This window comes from Rhamphochromis longiceps, linkage group LG15 (genome assembly GCF_057381845.1).
Source record: "Rhamphochromis longiceps isolate RC_006_pf linkage group LG15, R_longiceps_female_GT1.1, whole genome shotgun sequence".
In the NCBI taxonomy this organism is placed as follows: Eukaryota; Metazoa; Chordata; class Actinopteri; order Cichliformes; family Cichlidae; genus Rhamphochromis; species Rhamphochromis longiceps.
The window spans coordinates 43,054,656-43,068,977 of NC_140571.1; the positions used below are offsets into that span (position 1 = coordinate 43,054,656).

General features: G+C 41.9%; 1 protein-coding gene across 12 annotated transcripts in view; it reads right to left on the reverse strand.

Moving 5' to 3' along the window:
• Positions 1-14,322, reverse strand: part of ptprfa (protein tyrosine phosphatase receptor type Fa) — a 376,185-nt gene that overhangs the window by 137,390 nt on the left and 224,473 nt on the right. For all 12 annotated transcript variants that reach the window (XM_085382136.1, XM_085382135.1, XM_085382137.1 and 9 more), the window contains one exon: positions 4,187-4,297. In XM_085382136.1, coding sequence (XP_085238262.1) covers positions 4,187-4,297 — 111 coding nt within the window. The remainder of the gene's footprint in view (positions 1-4,186; positions 4,298-14,322) is intronic.

Below are 14,322 nucleotides of genomic sequence, written 5' to 3' on the forward strand. Positions count from 1 at the left end.
AAAACAAAAACAAAAAAACCTCAACTGTCAGTCTATAACCCACAAATGACAGGATCACACGTCTGTGGAACTGCAAACTTAATACTAAATGAAGGCTTTTAATTTCTTCCCTATTTTTACAGCTTTGAAAGCTCAACAAAAGTTAGTGAACCTTCAGTAAATATGAATTACTCTTTGCATTTTTATCCAATTTTCTCTATATAGGCACTAAAATATTATTAGACCCCATCAATCGTATGGTTATGTTAAAGTGCATCTTTAGGACACTAAAGCCAGTTGATCTGCAATGTTTAAGTTAAAGAAATATTTAAAAGCTAAATGGACCAAAGAACTTCCTGTGCTTTCCAAGTAATGTCTTAAACGTGGACTAAATAGTGACACACATTCACTCCCAAAATAGTCTCTCACGTCCATCAGAAGAAGAAGTGAAAACAAAGCATGTTAAACAATAAAATGCAGCTGTCTTCATGTGCAGATAGGAGGATAAGCATTGAGACATGAGAAGTAACATATACGGTCAAAGTATATGACTGACACCTGAGTGGAAACGAGACCAGAGCGACAAATATAGAGAAAGAAACTAAAAAGAGATGAAGACAGACACACTGGCAACATATCTGTGACATATGTTGCAGTGATTGCTCAGAAGCCACAGTGTGAGATGAAAATGGAAACGCAAATACTGGCACACCTAGAGAGGTTACAGGTTAAATCAACACAGGCAGGAACCTTGAAAAGAGAAGCAGAAACAGAACAAGTCACATGCTTTATGTTCTCACTTTGTTGGCTGCGGTTCCTGTTGGTGGCTCAGTGGAGGATGCGTCTTGTAAAATGACATCAAATATGTACATTTATGTGGAAACAAACAAAGTGTCCTCAAAACTATGCCTGAACTTTCTTCACGACCGAGATGGTTAACTGACAGTTCTCTTTAGTTCCCAAAGGCAAGTTTTTTATGTTATTCTGAGTGCTGTGCTACGATCTGTTATTTGGAAAATGATGCACATGCCATGTTAAGTAGATAAAAAATGTACATCTGTTCACACATATGTACTTTCAAGAAAGGCACACACACACACACACACACACACACACACACACACACACACACACACACACACACACACACACACACACACACACACACACACACACACACACAATGGGGCAAATTTGGCTATAAGTTCAAGTGTATTTCAAAATGAATGAATGTGCTTTTAAACTTACAGTCACATGCTCTATCACGTCTTTTGCCCATTTTTGCGTTGCTTTGTTTTCCCGTGTTAGTATTGTTTCTGTACCATTTTCATTAACGCTGCATCAGGATCGTCACTCCTGCTGTTTTCGCTCTGCAGTTTCATTGAAGAATACTGGAAAAGCACCACATACTTAACCTAAACCTCACAATACATTTTAAAAAAGGTTTTCCCTCGAAACGTTTCCTGCCAAAGAAAGTGAAACTGCAGAAGATGACACCAGGTGCAACTCCTGTCAGGAAGCCTGCAGGACTCAGCCTCACCAGACTGAACAACAGAGGCTGGAAGTGTTGCTGATCTGATGAGCCTCGGTTTCTGTTGGACTTCAGATACAGTCAGAATCGGCTATGATCAACACAGAAGAAAGGATCCGTCCTGGCTCGCGGGATATTTCCTTGGTAAACTTTTGTATCAAAGTAGAAATGTTTACATGCAGAAATCCCACGAAAACCAGCTGCTACTGATTTTGATTGAACACAGGACACAACTTTACAACTTGAATTCATCCATTAAATGACCAGAGTCTGCTCTATTAGTATATCCACATAGTAAAAATAACATTTTGGCAGGGAGTTGATTTCCATCTTTTTCTGCAACATCTGCACCCTTATTGTTTTCCTGTTGGACTATGACCTTCAGCATCCTACACCTGCTATGATGTGTTCACTTTATAATATCCAAGCAAGCTCAGTGTGGTGTATACAGGAGTTATCTTAACATGAAAGGGCAGAAAATCTGTTTTTTTTTCTCTTAAATGTCAATACTTTGTCACTAATTACTCAACAAGCTTGACTACTGCAAAACCTTTCTATCTAGTTTACCTGAAATTGTTATAAATCATCTCCAACTAATCCAGAATCCTACAGCCGAGTGCCTACGAGGGCCAGAAGGAGAGAAAACATATTACAGCAGCTCTGAAGTCCCTGCAGTGGCCTTCTGTCAGTGACCTTATTGACTGCATTTCTTTTACTTGTTTTTAAAGCACTTCATTGTCTTGCTCCACTATATATGTCTGACATGCTGACAGTGTATGAACTAGCAAAGACCCTCAGGTCCTCCAGCACAAATCTGCTAGTTTTTCCAAAGTAAAGGACACATGGGGGGGCAGCTTTTAGCTTTTATGCCCCGAGCTGCTGGAGCAGTCGGAGTGGAGGAACTGAGAACAGCCGGAAATGTTGAGAACTTGAAACTCAAAACCCGTCTTTGCTCCTTTAAAAACTATTTGAATCTGTTTATCTGTACTTGTTTGATCTCATTACATGTTGCTTTGTCCTGCTATGGACTTGTTGAACCACTTTGGCCTGAACTAACCTGCAAGAAGTCGTTAAACGACTAAAGTTTCAGGGTTTCTGCAGCAGATCTGTGCCGTGGGGATCTCATTGCTCCCTGTGAGAATTCTTCCTGCTTATGTTGAATATAGAAAACATCTCCACAGTATGACCTCACTGTATAAACAGAGTCCTTGTTCTCAGACTGAGAAGGACCTGTCTGTACTGTCAGCTTCACTAACATTGCTGGTATTTCATTGAGTTGTGTGAACTGGGTCATGACGTCAGACAACAGGTGCATAAAATCAAAGCTGCTGCCTCTAAAGTCTGTCATTTGCATGTTTCTTGAGCTGAACGCTGCAACTTAATGCTTGAAATCGGGCATTATTCTACCATCAGAACAGAGCATGTCATCTTTGGGTGTCAGCTAGCGAGCTACCTTTCTGCTAACTTCTAATCCTCTTTTCCATGGAAGAATGTTCTTTTACCACCTTGGAGAACAGCACTGGAAGAATTTGGACTGTTTTTAACTCTCAGTGGTACCCTGATGCTTGTTTGAAATTAAAGGAGCATGTAGATCCAGAAATGGCTAATAATGCCAGACGTAACAAGCAGCTAAAATCCAAGCTCCTGTTTGTAGTTCTGTGCTGGATGCGGTAATTTAAGTGCTGAAACTGGGCCCGAATCTTACCCACTGACTCCAGTGGCATGTAGGCTTGTTGGCAGGACACAGGGTCATTGCAGGTATCTCCTCCCTTCTTGTGCAGGTGGAATGAATCAAAGAACGAATTTCACACATTAGCTGTGTGATCAGAGATGAACGTGTGAGGGAAAAATCAAACATCTCTGCCTGTCTTTGTTTGACACACTGGGGGAAAATAGATTGTGGGGCAACGGTTTAAGAAGCAATGCTCGACATGATCGAAAACACGATACAACAGCTCCAGTTAAACAGCACTAAAGATTTGGTAACAGCTGTATTTATTATGCAGAAGCTTTCAAATGATTTTAAGTCCGACTGCATCAAAGAGAGCTGTCAAACAAAAACGAGATTAAAAGGAGAAATGAATCAACAGCATGCTTTGAAAATTGCCTTTGAGAACCTGATACTGGCTGAGGCTAATTGGGTTGTTTGTTGACGAGACTTGAGAGAAAGCCTGAGGCTTCCTTTCACCCTGCTGGCTTTGCTGCTTTACATCCAGCCAACTGCATGGAGGGGATTTCCTCTCCACTTTTTCCCCATTTGCGACGTGAAGGTGTCAGCTTCCCTTTGGAGGCAAGACCCCACACGTAAAACCTCCACTGCCCCAAAACTAAAAGGCAGAACCGCAGCCAAACTCTCTTTCACCCCTGACGAGTCAAAACATCCCCCCAGGTCACTGTGAGGTTAGGCAGGTCAAGCAAAGTAACAACAGAGCAGAGGAGCAAAATACATAAATCAGCACCCAGGAGACAGAGACGAGACAGAGAGGCAGAAAGATCAGGAAATGACAGTGTGAGGCTGGAGGTGTGATTTTCGCTGCAGTCACATCCGGAGAGGCAGTTTTCCTGTTAGCATTCAGGAGGCAGAGCTGGAGGTGACGAGAGAGCACCGTTTCTGCTGCAGGCGGTGACCCGAACGGCAGCAGGGAGGGGGGCGGCCGAGGTCAAGAGGGAGCTTACCTCGAACATAAAGGTTAGCTGGAGCCGAATAACGAGTCCCGGCGCTGTTGACAGCCACACACTCATATTTGCCCTGGTCCGACTCCTCGCTGTTTTCAATCTGAAGCGCTCCTGGGGAGGGAGGTTAAAATGTCACAGTTAAGATCTGCACCACACACACGTGGAGACACACAGACACACTGTTAGCCTGATCGTCCAAACGGAAAGCTCCCCTTAACTTGGCTGAGCAGAAATCTGAATCCAAATCTATACAACTAACTAACAAGTTTTCTTCAAGTCGTATCATTTGATCTTATTATTTATGACAACTTTAACAATTAGCTGTTATTGTGCTGACTCAGGCTTTCCAGCATTTTCTCATTCCAGGGTTTCAAATACTGACATTTGTCAAGATATGCACAGCTATGGTAGCCGTTCTGCGACACATCAGGTTTATGACAACACGTCTTTCACTCCCAACTTGTATGAAGTCTTTGCAGGGCTTCATATTTAAACCATAAGATAACCTCTTGGTTTCTGCAGGCTACATTTTACTGAAGATGAATATTGGATGTTCTATCTGCACAATTAACCACAAAAGCAAACCACATTATTTATCAGATAAATTCATTAAAAATAGATACTTTAAAATCTACAGTTTTCCATGTCAGCAAAGCAAAACATGAACATGTAACAAACAAACTGTAGTCCCCCCATATGAGGGGTATGTTGGGGGAAAGTAGTTCTAAGTACAAGAAACGTTTTTTAGTAAAGTTTTGTAAAGTTGTTTTTGTAAATTTATGAAAATGACTGTTATTCTTGAACCTCTCATTCTTCTTTGATGGCTTTGAAAGACAAGAACTCCTTCAGTGTATCTTTGCAACATCAGACAGAAAAGCAGCATTCGACACCCTGGGATAGAAATGCACTGGCACAGCTGTCGCTGTCAACAGTATAGCTAAAATGTCTTGTAGAGACACAACCATGTAAATGTGATTCTTTTTTAAAGGGAGCCTGTTCTGATGTTCCTTATTTTCTGTCACAGATGTGCTGTTCCAAACTTGGATGTTAAACATCCAAGTTTGGAACAAAAACGTTTTTTTTCTGAATGAGAATAAACTGAGCGGCCAATTTAAGATCAAAAAAGGAATATTGTGAGATCTGAATCACGCAAAGCAACATTAGCTGAGCTCTACAATACAAACCTGGACCTGGAAATGAACAGAACAGATTCCATTTAATGAAACTGCTTTTGTTCAAATGGATGGGAATTGAAGACATTTGTTTGAAAGTCTAAATAGGCGATGTGCTGCTAAACACAATCGGCCATGAAATGTAATTTCCTGTTTTTCTGGCAACACCATTTCAAAATTGACTGCTGCACTACAGGATTCCCAAGAAGCAATCTGAGCTGTTTATTCTGACTGTCAGTCAAAACACTTTCAAATTGTTGAACAGAAACAAGTGAAACAGAAGACTTTGGCCTAATTGCTGAAAGTGTCCCAGGGATTCAACAGCTTGTCATTTTCAGATGTTAAAATGTTAATGCATGAAACCCCCGACTGTTCAAAGCCTTCAGTAACTAAACTAACCTCCACCGATCACTGCTATATAAACACACAATACATACCTGACATGGTGATCTACATCCAATCACACCAAAAAGCTTCTTTTGCAATTTCATAGCATTTAGAAACATGTAAAATGAGCTGTCATTGCTGAGGTTAGCTTTGAGAAAGAAGCAACATGTGTTTAGTAATAATGTGGTTTTATGTGCTGACCGTGACATACATCATGCAGTGTAGCAGCGCACAGTAAAAACTATGAGAAATAAAAATGTACATATTTCAGAATACAATCCTGAAATGCAACATGGGATGGGTGTGTGAAGCCGGTTTAAGAAAAGAAAACATGTGTGTGGCAGCATCCCGGGTGGATCTGGTGCAGACAGTGAGCCCAGAGATGGAGGAGGAACAACCTTCATCTGGGATGCAAGGACACTGTGCAGCGATGAATGTCCTCAAACAATCTCCCACTCTCTCTCGTTCTCTCCATCACACACACACACACACACACACGCACACACACACACACACACACACACGCACACACACACACGCACACACACACACACACACAGTACATGTACACATCAGAAATCCTTGGGTCAAAATACTGATTAAGAGCTCTACTTTCTAAAGTTTCTCCCAAAGAGTGTCCAGGCGACTGAGGAGCGATACGTCACGTTGCTGAAGATTGAATCATTCTCTATTTCCATTTTAGCGATGACTGTTTGTCTCATTGGACATTCTGCACCTCCTGAAGGAAGCAGCATTTCAGGAGAAAGTGCGTCACTCTCTCCTGAGCTGATGGATGTTTGCTTTGGCCTCTTGGCACCAAAAAGGCTGACGGGTGCGGCAGGAGAGGGTGTCTTGTCACACATAGAAACGTCTGAAGCCCTGAACAGAATGTTGTTCTCTACCAGAACTTCCTTTACCTTCACACCTCGAGCCGTGTATGACTGCGTATGTAGCATGTATGAGTGGGAACCATGTAAGAGCGAAATGTTCTAGGAACGGGCCGATCCAATCTGAAGCTTATCTGATTTATTACATTTCAAGGCAGATTCACCGCATGACTGCAAAGATTGTACCAGTCGGCTGGGGTAAAGAGATGGTTAAAGCGATGCTACCAACTGACCATTCGGTCTGCTTTACCACCCTGATTTGTGGCCATGAGCGGTGGGTAGTCACCGAAGGAAGAGCAGATGAAGAAAACGGCGTCTTTCTGTTTGTCAGAGAGAGGGTGAAGACCTCCGAGTACAGCACTGCTCTTACACATCGAAAGGGCTCGCTAAGATTTGGGCATCTGAGTACAATACCTCCTGGATGAGATCCAGCCTGGTAATCAGTGTGAGCACAGACTCACTCCAGTGGGGAGAAATCATTAGAAAATTCATGCTGATTGACACAAATTGTTGTGCTTTCATGCTGACAGAATGAAAAAGAGACACAGAACTTTAAACAGCTCCTTTTGAGACACTTCGCGTCCAATTCTTCATTTATTTTGGAGGGTAAATAATAATTGTTAGGCACTCTTTAAAATATGAGTCTAGATTTTAGTGAGTCCTCTGCACGCCGCTGTCCTTCCTTCCACACCATGAAAATGGAGTAAAACAGCTGTTTGATAGAAAGCAGCTGCAGTTTGTCTTCAGTGCTGCATTCTCATTCTGAAGGTGCACTCTTCCTTCTTGCATGTGTATAGTAAGTAGCAGCAAAATACAAACGATTGCATATTATATCAAAAAGGCATTATTTTGCATTTGATAAAAAAAATGTCCAACTCTGTTTTATACAACCTGCAAACTCAACACTGTTCAGCTGCGAGACTTCAACCAAAATAAGTACTCATGAAGCTCCGCAGACAGGCATTATTTACCCTGGTTTTCTGAATTGGAAAACTTTTTACCCGCCTCTTTCAAGACCATACACACCTGTGCACGGTTATGTGCTGAAGGCAAAGAAAGTGTTGGAACAGGCAAAAGGACAGAGGGCTGGAAATGGGGACACACCGAGGTGGAGAGAAGGATGAAGGCGATGAAGGAGAAAGGGAGGATGAGTAGATGTTTTTCTGTAGCCAGCATTCTTACCTCTTATTGGTGTACCACCTGTGAGGTAATTTGAATGCAAATAAGATTAAAGATAAGCATTAGTATAAAGAGCAGAAGTGAAGCAGAAAGACAAGAAGGCAGGAGAGCAAACAGGTAAGAGGAAGCTAGGCTCTCCCTACTCAAAAAACATCATCTCTGTAAATAGTTCTGATATTATTCAGCGCTGAACAAGTTCAAGTGTTGGCACAGAGGGAGAAATAAACTGAATGTTTATTTTCAACCAAAACCAATTTCATAAATGACAACTGTGGAAAATGTTTTCTGAGTGAAAACCATTTTCTTCACTAGACACGTGATTTATTTTCCCCACGAGATCTGGAAAGCACAAACAGTTTCAGTAATGCATCTTCACACAGCTCCGACTGGCAGACTGTCATTTGTGCATCTACTTATTTACTGTAACACGGTACTTATTTGAGTTGCACACCTGGCTACTTGCGCCACAGAGCTGGCTTCCTGTTGTGATCATAAAGCTACTCATCATAAAACCCCACACCTGCTTTTTCCCTGAAAGCACCAAGCTGTCAAACACTTGACCCTCATTCACCAACAACAGGCCTGCTTCGCGGTGCTTTTTCATGTTCTCCTGCAGAACACAGCCTGCTCTCCCTCTGATGCAATGCACAGAAACCGTCATGCGTCCTGAAATGTGCTCTTACGTTGCTGCCTCAGTGGCTGAGAACTGTACTAGCTTCATAATTAGCACAGTGCATTAGCATACTACAGATGTATTTTTGTAGCACTTGTCACTTTATTTGGGTCATCTAAATGCTCATCAATGTTTTGTCTGTGCAGCGTTCATGATCTGAGGTTTGTTTCTCCCAGTATGGATGCTTCTGACATTAGTTTCTACACATTAAATGTTGTGTTTTAAACAGTCAAGGCAGATATAATGGCAAGAGACAAAGATTAAGATCGTCTTCTTTTATAAAGAAATGTTGTTAATTAAAGGGAGACATGGTGGTGAAAATGTAGATTTTTTGTACTTTCCTCTCTGCCTTTAACTTTGAGACAGTTTTGCTTCCCTCACAGGTGAATGAAAATTTTACTTTAGAATTTTGCCGCTATGACCTGATAGCAGATGCTTCTCTGCATGGCTTTTGCATATTCTACCTGTACCTGCATATGTGTCCTCCAGGTATCCTGGCTAACTACCACAGTACAAAGACATCCTGTTGTGTTAATTAGTGATTCCAAAATAAGTGTCTATGGATAAGAGGCAGTGCTTAAAGTGTATATGTGAATATATAAGATGAATGTGGCTTGTAGGGTTTCAGGGGTCAGCCCGTCCATTTCCATTCTCAAAGTGCCTTTTTCCTCCCACTTGAAGTCGCCAATCAACACTTTTGTTTCCTTCTGTTTTCTGGAAGTTTTAACAGAGGAATTTTTTCAGAGGCTGATCCATGGAGCAATTTATTCATAAAATTAGATTTGTTTCTTGCTTTTAGAGATTTCCAAAATTCCCTTCCAAAAGCAGAAATTGGCTCAGTGGTTTCATCCTCAAATCTGTTTTCATCCTGTTCTTCTTTAGTGTCTCCCCTTTAGCTCAGTTTAGATAGTATTTTCATACAATAGCTAATAAAAGATAATAACGTACACTTAAACAAATGTATTAATTATCACAAATGCATGGCTGTAAATAAGTGTGTCACTGTCTGATAACATAAAGCTTGATAACTAACAGCTCTACACTTCTAATGACTGCTTAGGCCAGTTTCAGCAGTTTTAATGTGAAGGTCCAATCAATAATTCCTCGCTTAAAGTTTGGTTGCCGATGACTAATTATTCCACTTTCTGGCTATAATTCAACCCTGAAGAGTTCTGAGTTATTTTGGTTTCACCAGGTTGTATCAGTCCTCTTTATTTCAGGAGAGAGTAAGTATTTCTATTTTTAAGAAGCACACAAACCCTCCTGGTTAAATACAAACGATGCGCTCCTTTCACTCTGTGGTGTAATAGTTGAGTCTGTAAAATGAAACCAGTACATAATCTGTATTCTTTCTAGTGGCCAAACACAAAATGACCCTACTGCTCATTAGATCCATGACCTCACTAAACACTTCTTTCGTATTTAAAAGAAAAAGTTTGCAAAACGCTATGTTTCAATCGGCAAGTCACTTTCTCAGAACAGCAGAAATGATCACTCGTGTCTAAAGCCAAGATGGTACCAAAACTGCAGTGTCCATCTTTTATATACAGCCTATGATTATACGTATAATAGCCTCTGGAGCTGTCTGATAGTCAACATCGTTATTGCATCACAGACATATAAGAAGGCTACGAGCACACTAAACTGTTTGAGAAATGCACACATGAATCTGCAAAGAGTGGACTTTCCACTTTGTTAAAACCATCTTTAATTCTAAATAATAACATGAAAGATTCTGGCCTGCAGAGAGCAAATGAAGCAGACAGCTGCCAACAGTTCCTCTTTTAATGGAGATAATTGATTTTAATAAGCTGCAGTTAAGCAAACTGTTATTGTAGGTGAATGAAATTTCGGGTCAACAGCTACATGAACCTCATCTTCACCCCTTGAAGCTGGTTAAGACGCTGTTAAGGAGAGTTCAGTTACAATTACAGCTTGTTGTTATTCAAACACAACACTCAAATTCCTATTTACATAATGTTAATTGTTCAGCCTGCTGCTGTTCATTCTGTAATTTACTGGTGTAAGTAAAAGGAACCATTTGAGCATATTAGGTCATATGCAACAAACGGACGAGAGAGAGGGATGGTTACTATGCAGATTCTCCTGATCTGGATAATAAACCAAGCCGCTTTGACAGGAAAACAAAGTGTCAGATACAGGTGGTGAAGAGGAGCCCTGGAAGCTGTGTGGCCCCGTGAGCTGATGAAGGAGACATCAGCAGCTTCCAGAAAGCGGGGCTGGACATTACCGAGACCTGCCATGACTTCCCTCTCACAGCTGCCTGACAGCTGGATGGATCCCACTGCAGCAGGAAGTCTGTTATGACAGATTCAGGGCAGCATTGTGAAAAATAATACGGTTTTATTATATTTTCACAATGTTTGGATTGGAAGGATTATTTTGTTTCCGAAGTAGAGTCCACCAAGAGTGAGTGCAGTTCTATCTTCATATATCAGCTGAGAACATCAGAGTCCTTGTATGAAACTGTGTAAAGTAAAAACCTCCAGCTTTGTTTCAGTTTCCTTTTCCAAGCAGAATGAAGCAAAAACATATCATCTGACTGGCTGTTAGAGGGGCTGACATTGATGTTATCTATCGGTTTCAATGCGGAGCAATGATGCTGCTTTCAGACTACACAACATTTTTATCTGTTGAGGTGGTCGCTGACTCAGATCAGGCGATTACAGAGTCATAAAATCTGGAGACAAATCAGACTACATCTTGCTCCTGAGGCTGGCTAGACAAGCAGATACTACTGTGTTGCTGTGTTCACAGCTCCATCCAGCTGCACTGACATGATCCTTACTCTTTATAGGTCTTTAAACTAAGGTGGTGCTGTCTTGTTGATGCCTAATTACTCAAAGTCACAGAATTGAAGGAATCACAGTGGAAGACAGAAAATAATTCTCCCCTCCCTGGAGAACACCTACTGCTATGCACAGTGCTCACTGTCACTCTCAACATGAAGTTTCACCTCTTGTTGGAAAGATTTTGAAGAGGACAGTCTTTAGTGTTTTCAATGTTTTCAGAAATCACTCACTTTAAAACTTCTCTGTTCTTTGCACCACAAGGACAATTTATTGGACGTTTGGTGTGAACAGAAGATGGCGCTGGGATGGGAAAGGTTCTGAGAAAGGTGGGCACTTTGGGGTGTCACTGCTGTCTCTGGGGGTTAACCAAAAACAAACAACTGCACACTGAATTATTGCGTCTTCACTGAATTTGGATGAATTACAAGATTATCAGGTGTTTGATCTTATTTGTCTTCTTGTTGAACCTCACAGACTGAGGCTGGAATAGTTGGAAATATTCAGAAGAATGATTTTCTGTGTACTGTAAGCTCGATCCGAAGAAAAAAAAAGTCAGATAATCTTTGCTTGGATTTCTTTTGGTTTCAAATCTGTATCTTCACCATTTTAAACTTCAGTTCTACATGACTGAAATACCAGTTTAAGAACATCTGGCAGCAAAAATAACTGAAGTGGGATCTCCAGATTTCAAGAGCAGGATCACACCTCAAACCCTTCCTGTAAGACGTCTATAAACCAGCCCGCCTGCCTGTATCAAGCTCAGTCCCCACTGAGGTGTTACGTAAGCAGCAGCCGCTCCCTGAGAGTGTTGCTTCTCATTTATAGAACAACATTATCAGTAATAAGTAGGAAGGTTGTGGTCCTTGCTAGTGAAGTCTCACCTACAAATTAAAGTTGATTTCTTTCTGATTTCCAAAACGTGGTCTCAGAGGTTTTCAGTGACTCGCAGCAGTGTTCAGCTGAGTCGCAGGTTTGTGGTGACTCGGAGGTGAACGTTGCACCCCACGTTTACTGCAGGGCTGTCGCATCGCTCCTCTTCTCTGGGTCTCATTGTTCCCCCCGGACAGTCAGATCTCATCCTGAAACTTTGTCCCTCGTTGGTTTCACATCTTTTATTGAAATATTGGCAGGAAAAAACCATGCAGAAGATTTTTATGTTTTTTTTCTTCAAACAGAGCAAAGGCCTCAGATTGAAAAAGAAAGAAGCTATTAAAGTTTTAAATGGATCAAAGGCATTTAAAAGGAACTAATATAGTCACTCCTCTTTATAATGAAAGCTACTGAAACAAATAATCTGAATAACTCTGAGGGGCTGACTTTATCTGTTTCACTTTGCTGGTGTGCCACTGGATAACTCTGATTTTTCCAATAAAGGAAGCCATCTGTGCTCGACTGCAGAGGGACTCCATGTGACAGTGGGGCTCTATGAACCAAATTAAAACAAATTGCCGTGCTGTTCAGTTAATAATATATGGCATGCCCTGAGGCCCTGACTGTGACTTGGGAAAATCCTGGGGGTGAACTTCAGTGCCAGCGATGTCCCAGAGCATGTCTCTCAGCCTTTCGTCTCCAGCCTGTATTGAGATGCAAGCAGCCTCAAGAGGGGCCCCGGGCCCGCTGAGATGCAAAATCGGCTTTTTAGCACTGCTGCAAAGCTGGGAGGGATGTTTGAACCTGAAGAGCCGATCCAACGATGCGTAGGTGCTTACGAGTTTTGGCAAGACTCAAACATTTCTATTTTCTCTCGGAAAGTGAGCAGAAAGGGCAGCTGATAGGTTGCGCAGGGCTCGGTTACTCAGCCATCCAGCTCTGCTGTGAGCCGCTCAGCCCGGATTGGTGGAATGAGATGCACTATCTGCTTCTTTGGATGCTGGCAGCCTCCTCACAGAGCTGCTTTACAGGGCTGCCTGTGCTTTAACATTCATCACCGTCTGTGGGGTCTTAAGCACTCTTGGCACGCCAATAATCCTGCACAGGTGCTGCTCAGGTAATTACTGAATCTATGAGGTTCTGTTCAAAGTAGGAAACATTAGCCTCCATCATTTGCTTAATGTGTACTTTACTCTTAGCAACTTCAGTTGTTGCTTACCACTTCACCTTAAGTGTTGTTATTTTTTATGTCATTTTTGTGATCAGTCGTCTGTGCTATGGTCACGAGTCTATAAATGCATGTAAACACAAACCAAATCCCATTAAGAGACTTATTACAGTGGGGCAAAAAAGTATTTAGTCAGCCACCGATTGTGCAAGTTCCCCCACTTAAAATGATGACAGAGGTTAGTAATGTGCACCAGAGGTACACTTCAACTGTGAGAGACAGAATGTGAAAACAAAATCCATGAATTCACATGGTAGGATTTGTAAAGAATTTATTCGTAAATCAGGGTGGAAAATAAGTATTTGGTCACCTCAAACAAGGAAAATCTCTGGCTCTCACAGACCTGTAACGTCTTCTGTAAGAAGCTTTTCTGTCCCCCACTCGTTACCTGTATGAATGGCACCTGTTTGAACTCATCATCTGTATAAAAGACACCTGTCCACAGCCTCAAACAGTCAGACTCCAAACTCCGCCATGGCCAAGACCAAAGAGCTTTCGAAGGACACCAGGAAAAGTATTGTAGACCTGCACCAGACTGGGAAGAGTGAATCTACAATAGGCAAGCAGCTTGGTGTGAAAAAATCAACTGTGGGAGCAATCATCAGAAAATGGAAGACATACAAGACCACTGATAATCTCCCTCGATCTGGGGCTCCACGCAAGATCTCATCCCGTGGGGTCAAAATGATCATGAGAACGGTGAGCAAAGATCCCAGAACCACACGGGGGGACCTGGTGAATGACCTGCAGAGAGCTGGGACCAAAGTAACAAAGGTCACCATCAGTAACACACTACAACGGCAGGGAATCAAATCCCGCAGTGCCAGACGTGTTCCGCTGCTGAAGCCAGTGCATGTCCAGGCCCGTCTGAAGTTTGCCAGAGAGCACATGGATGATACAGCAGAGGATTGGGAGAATGTCATGTGG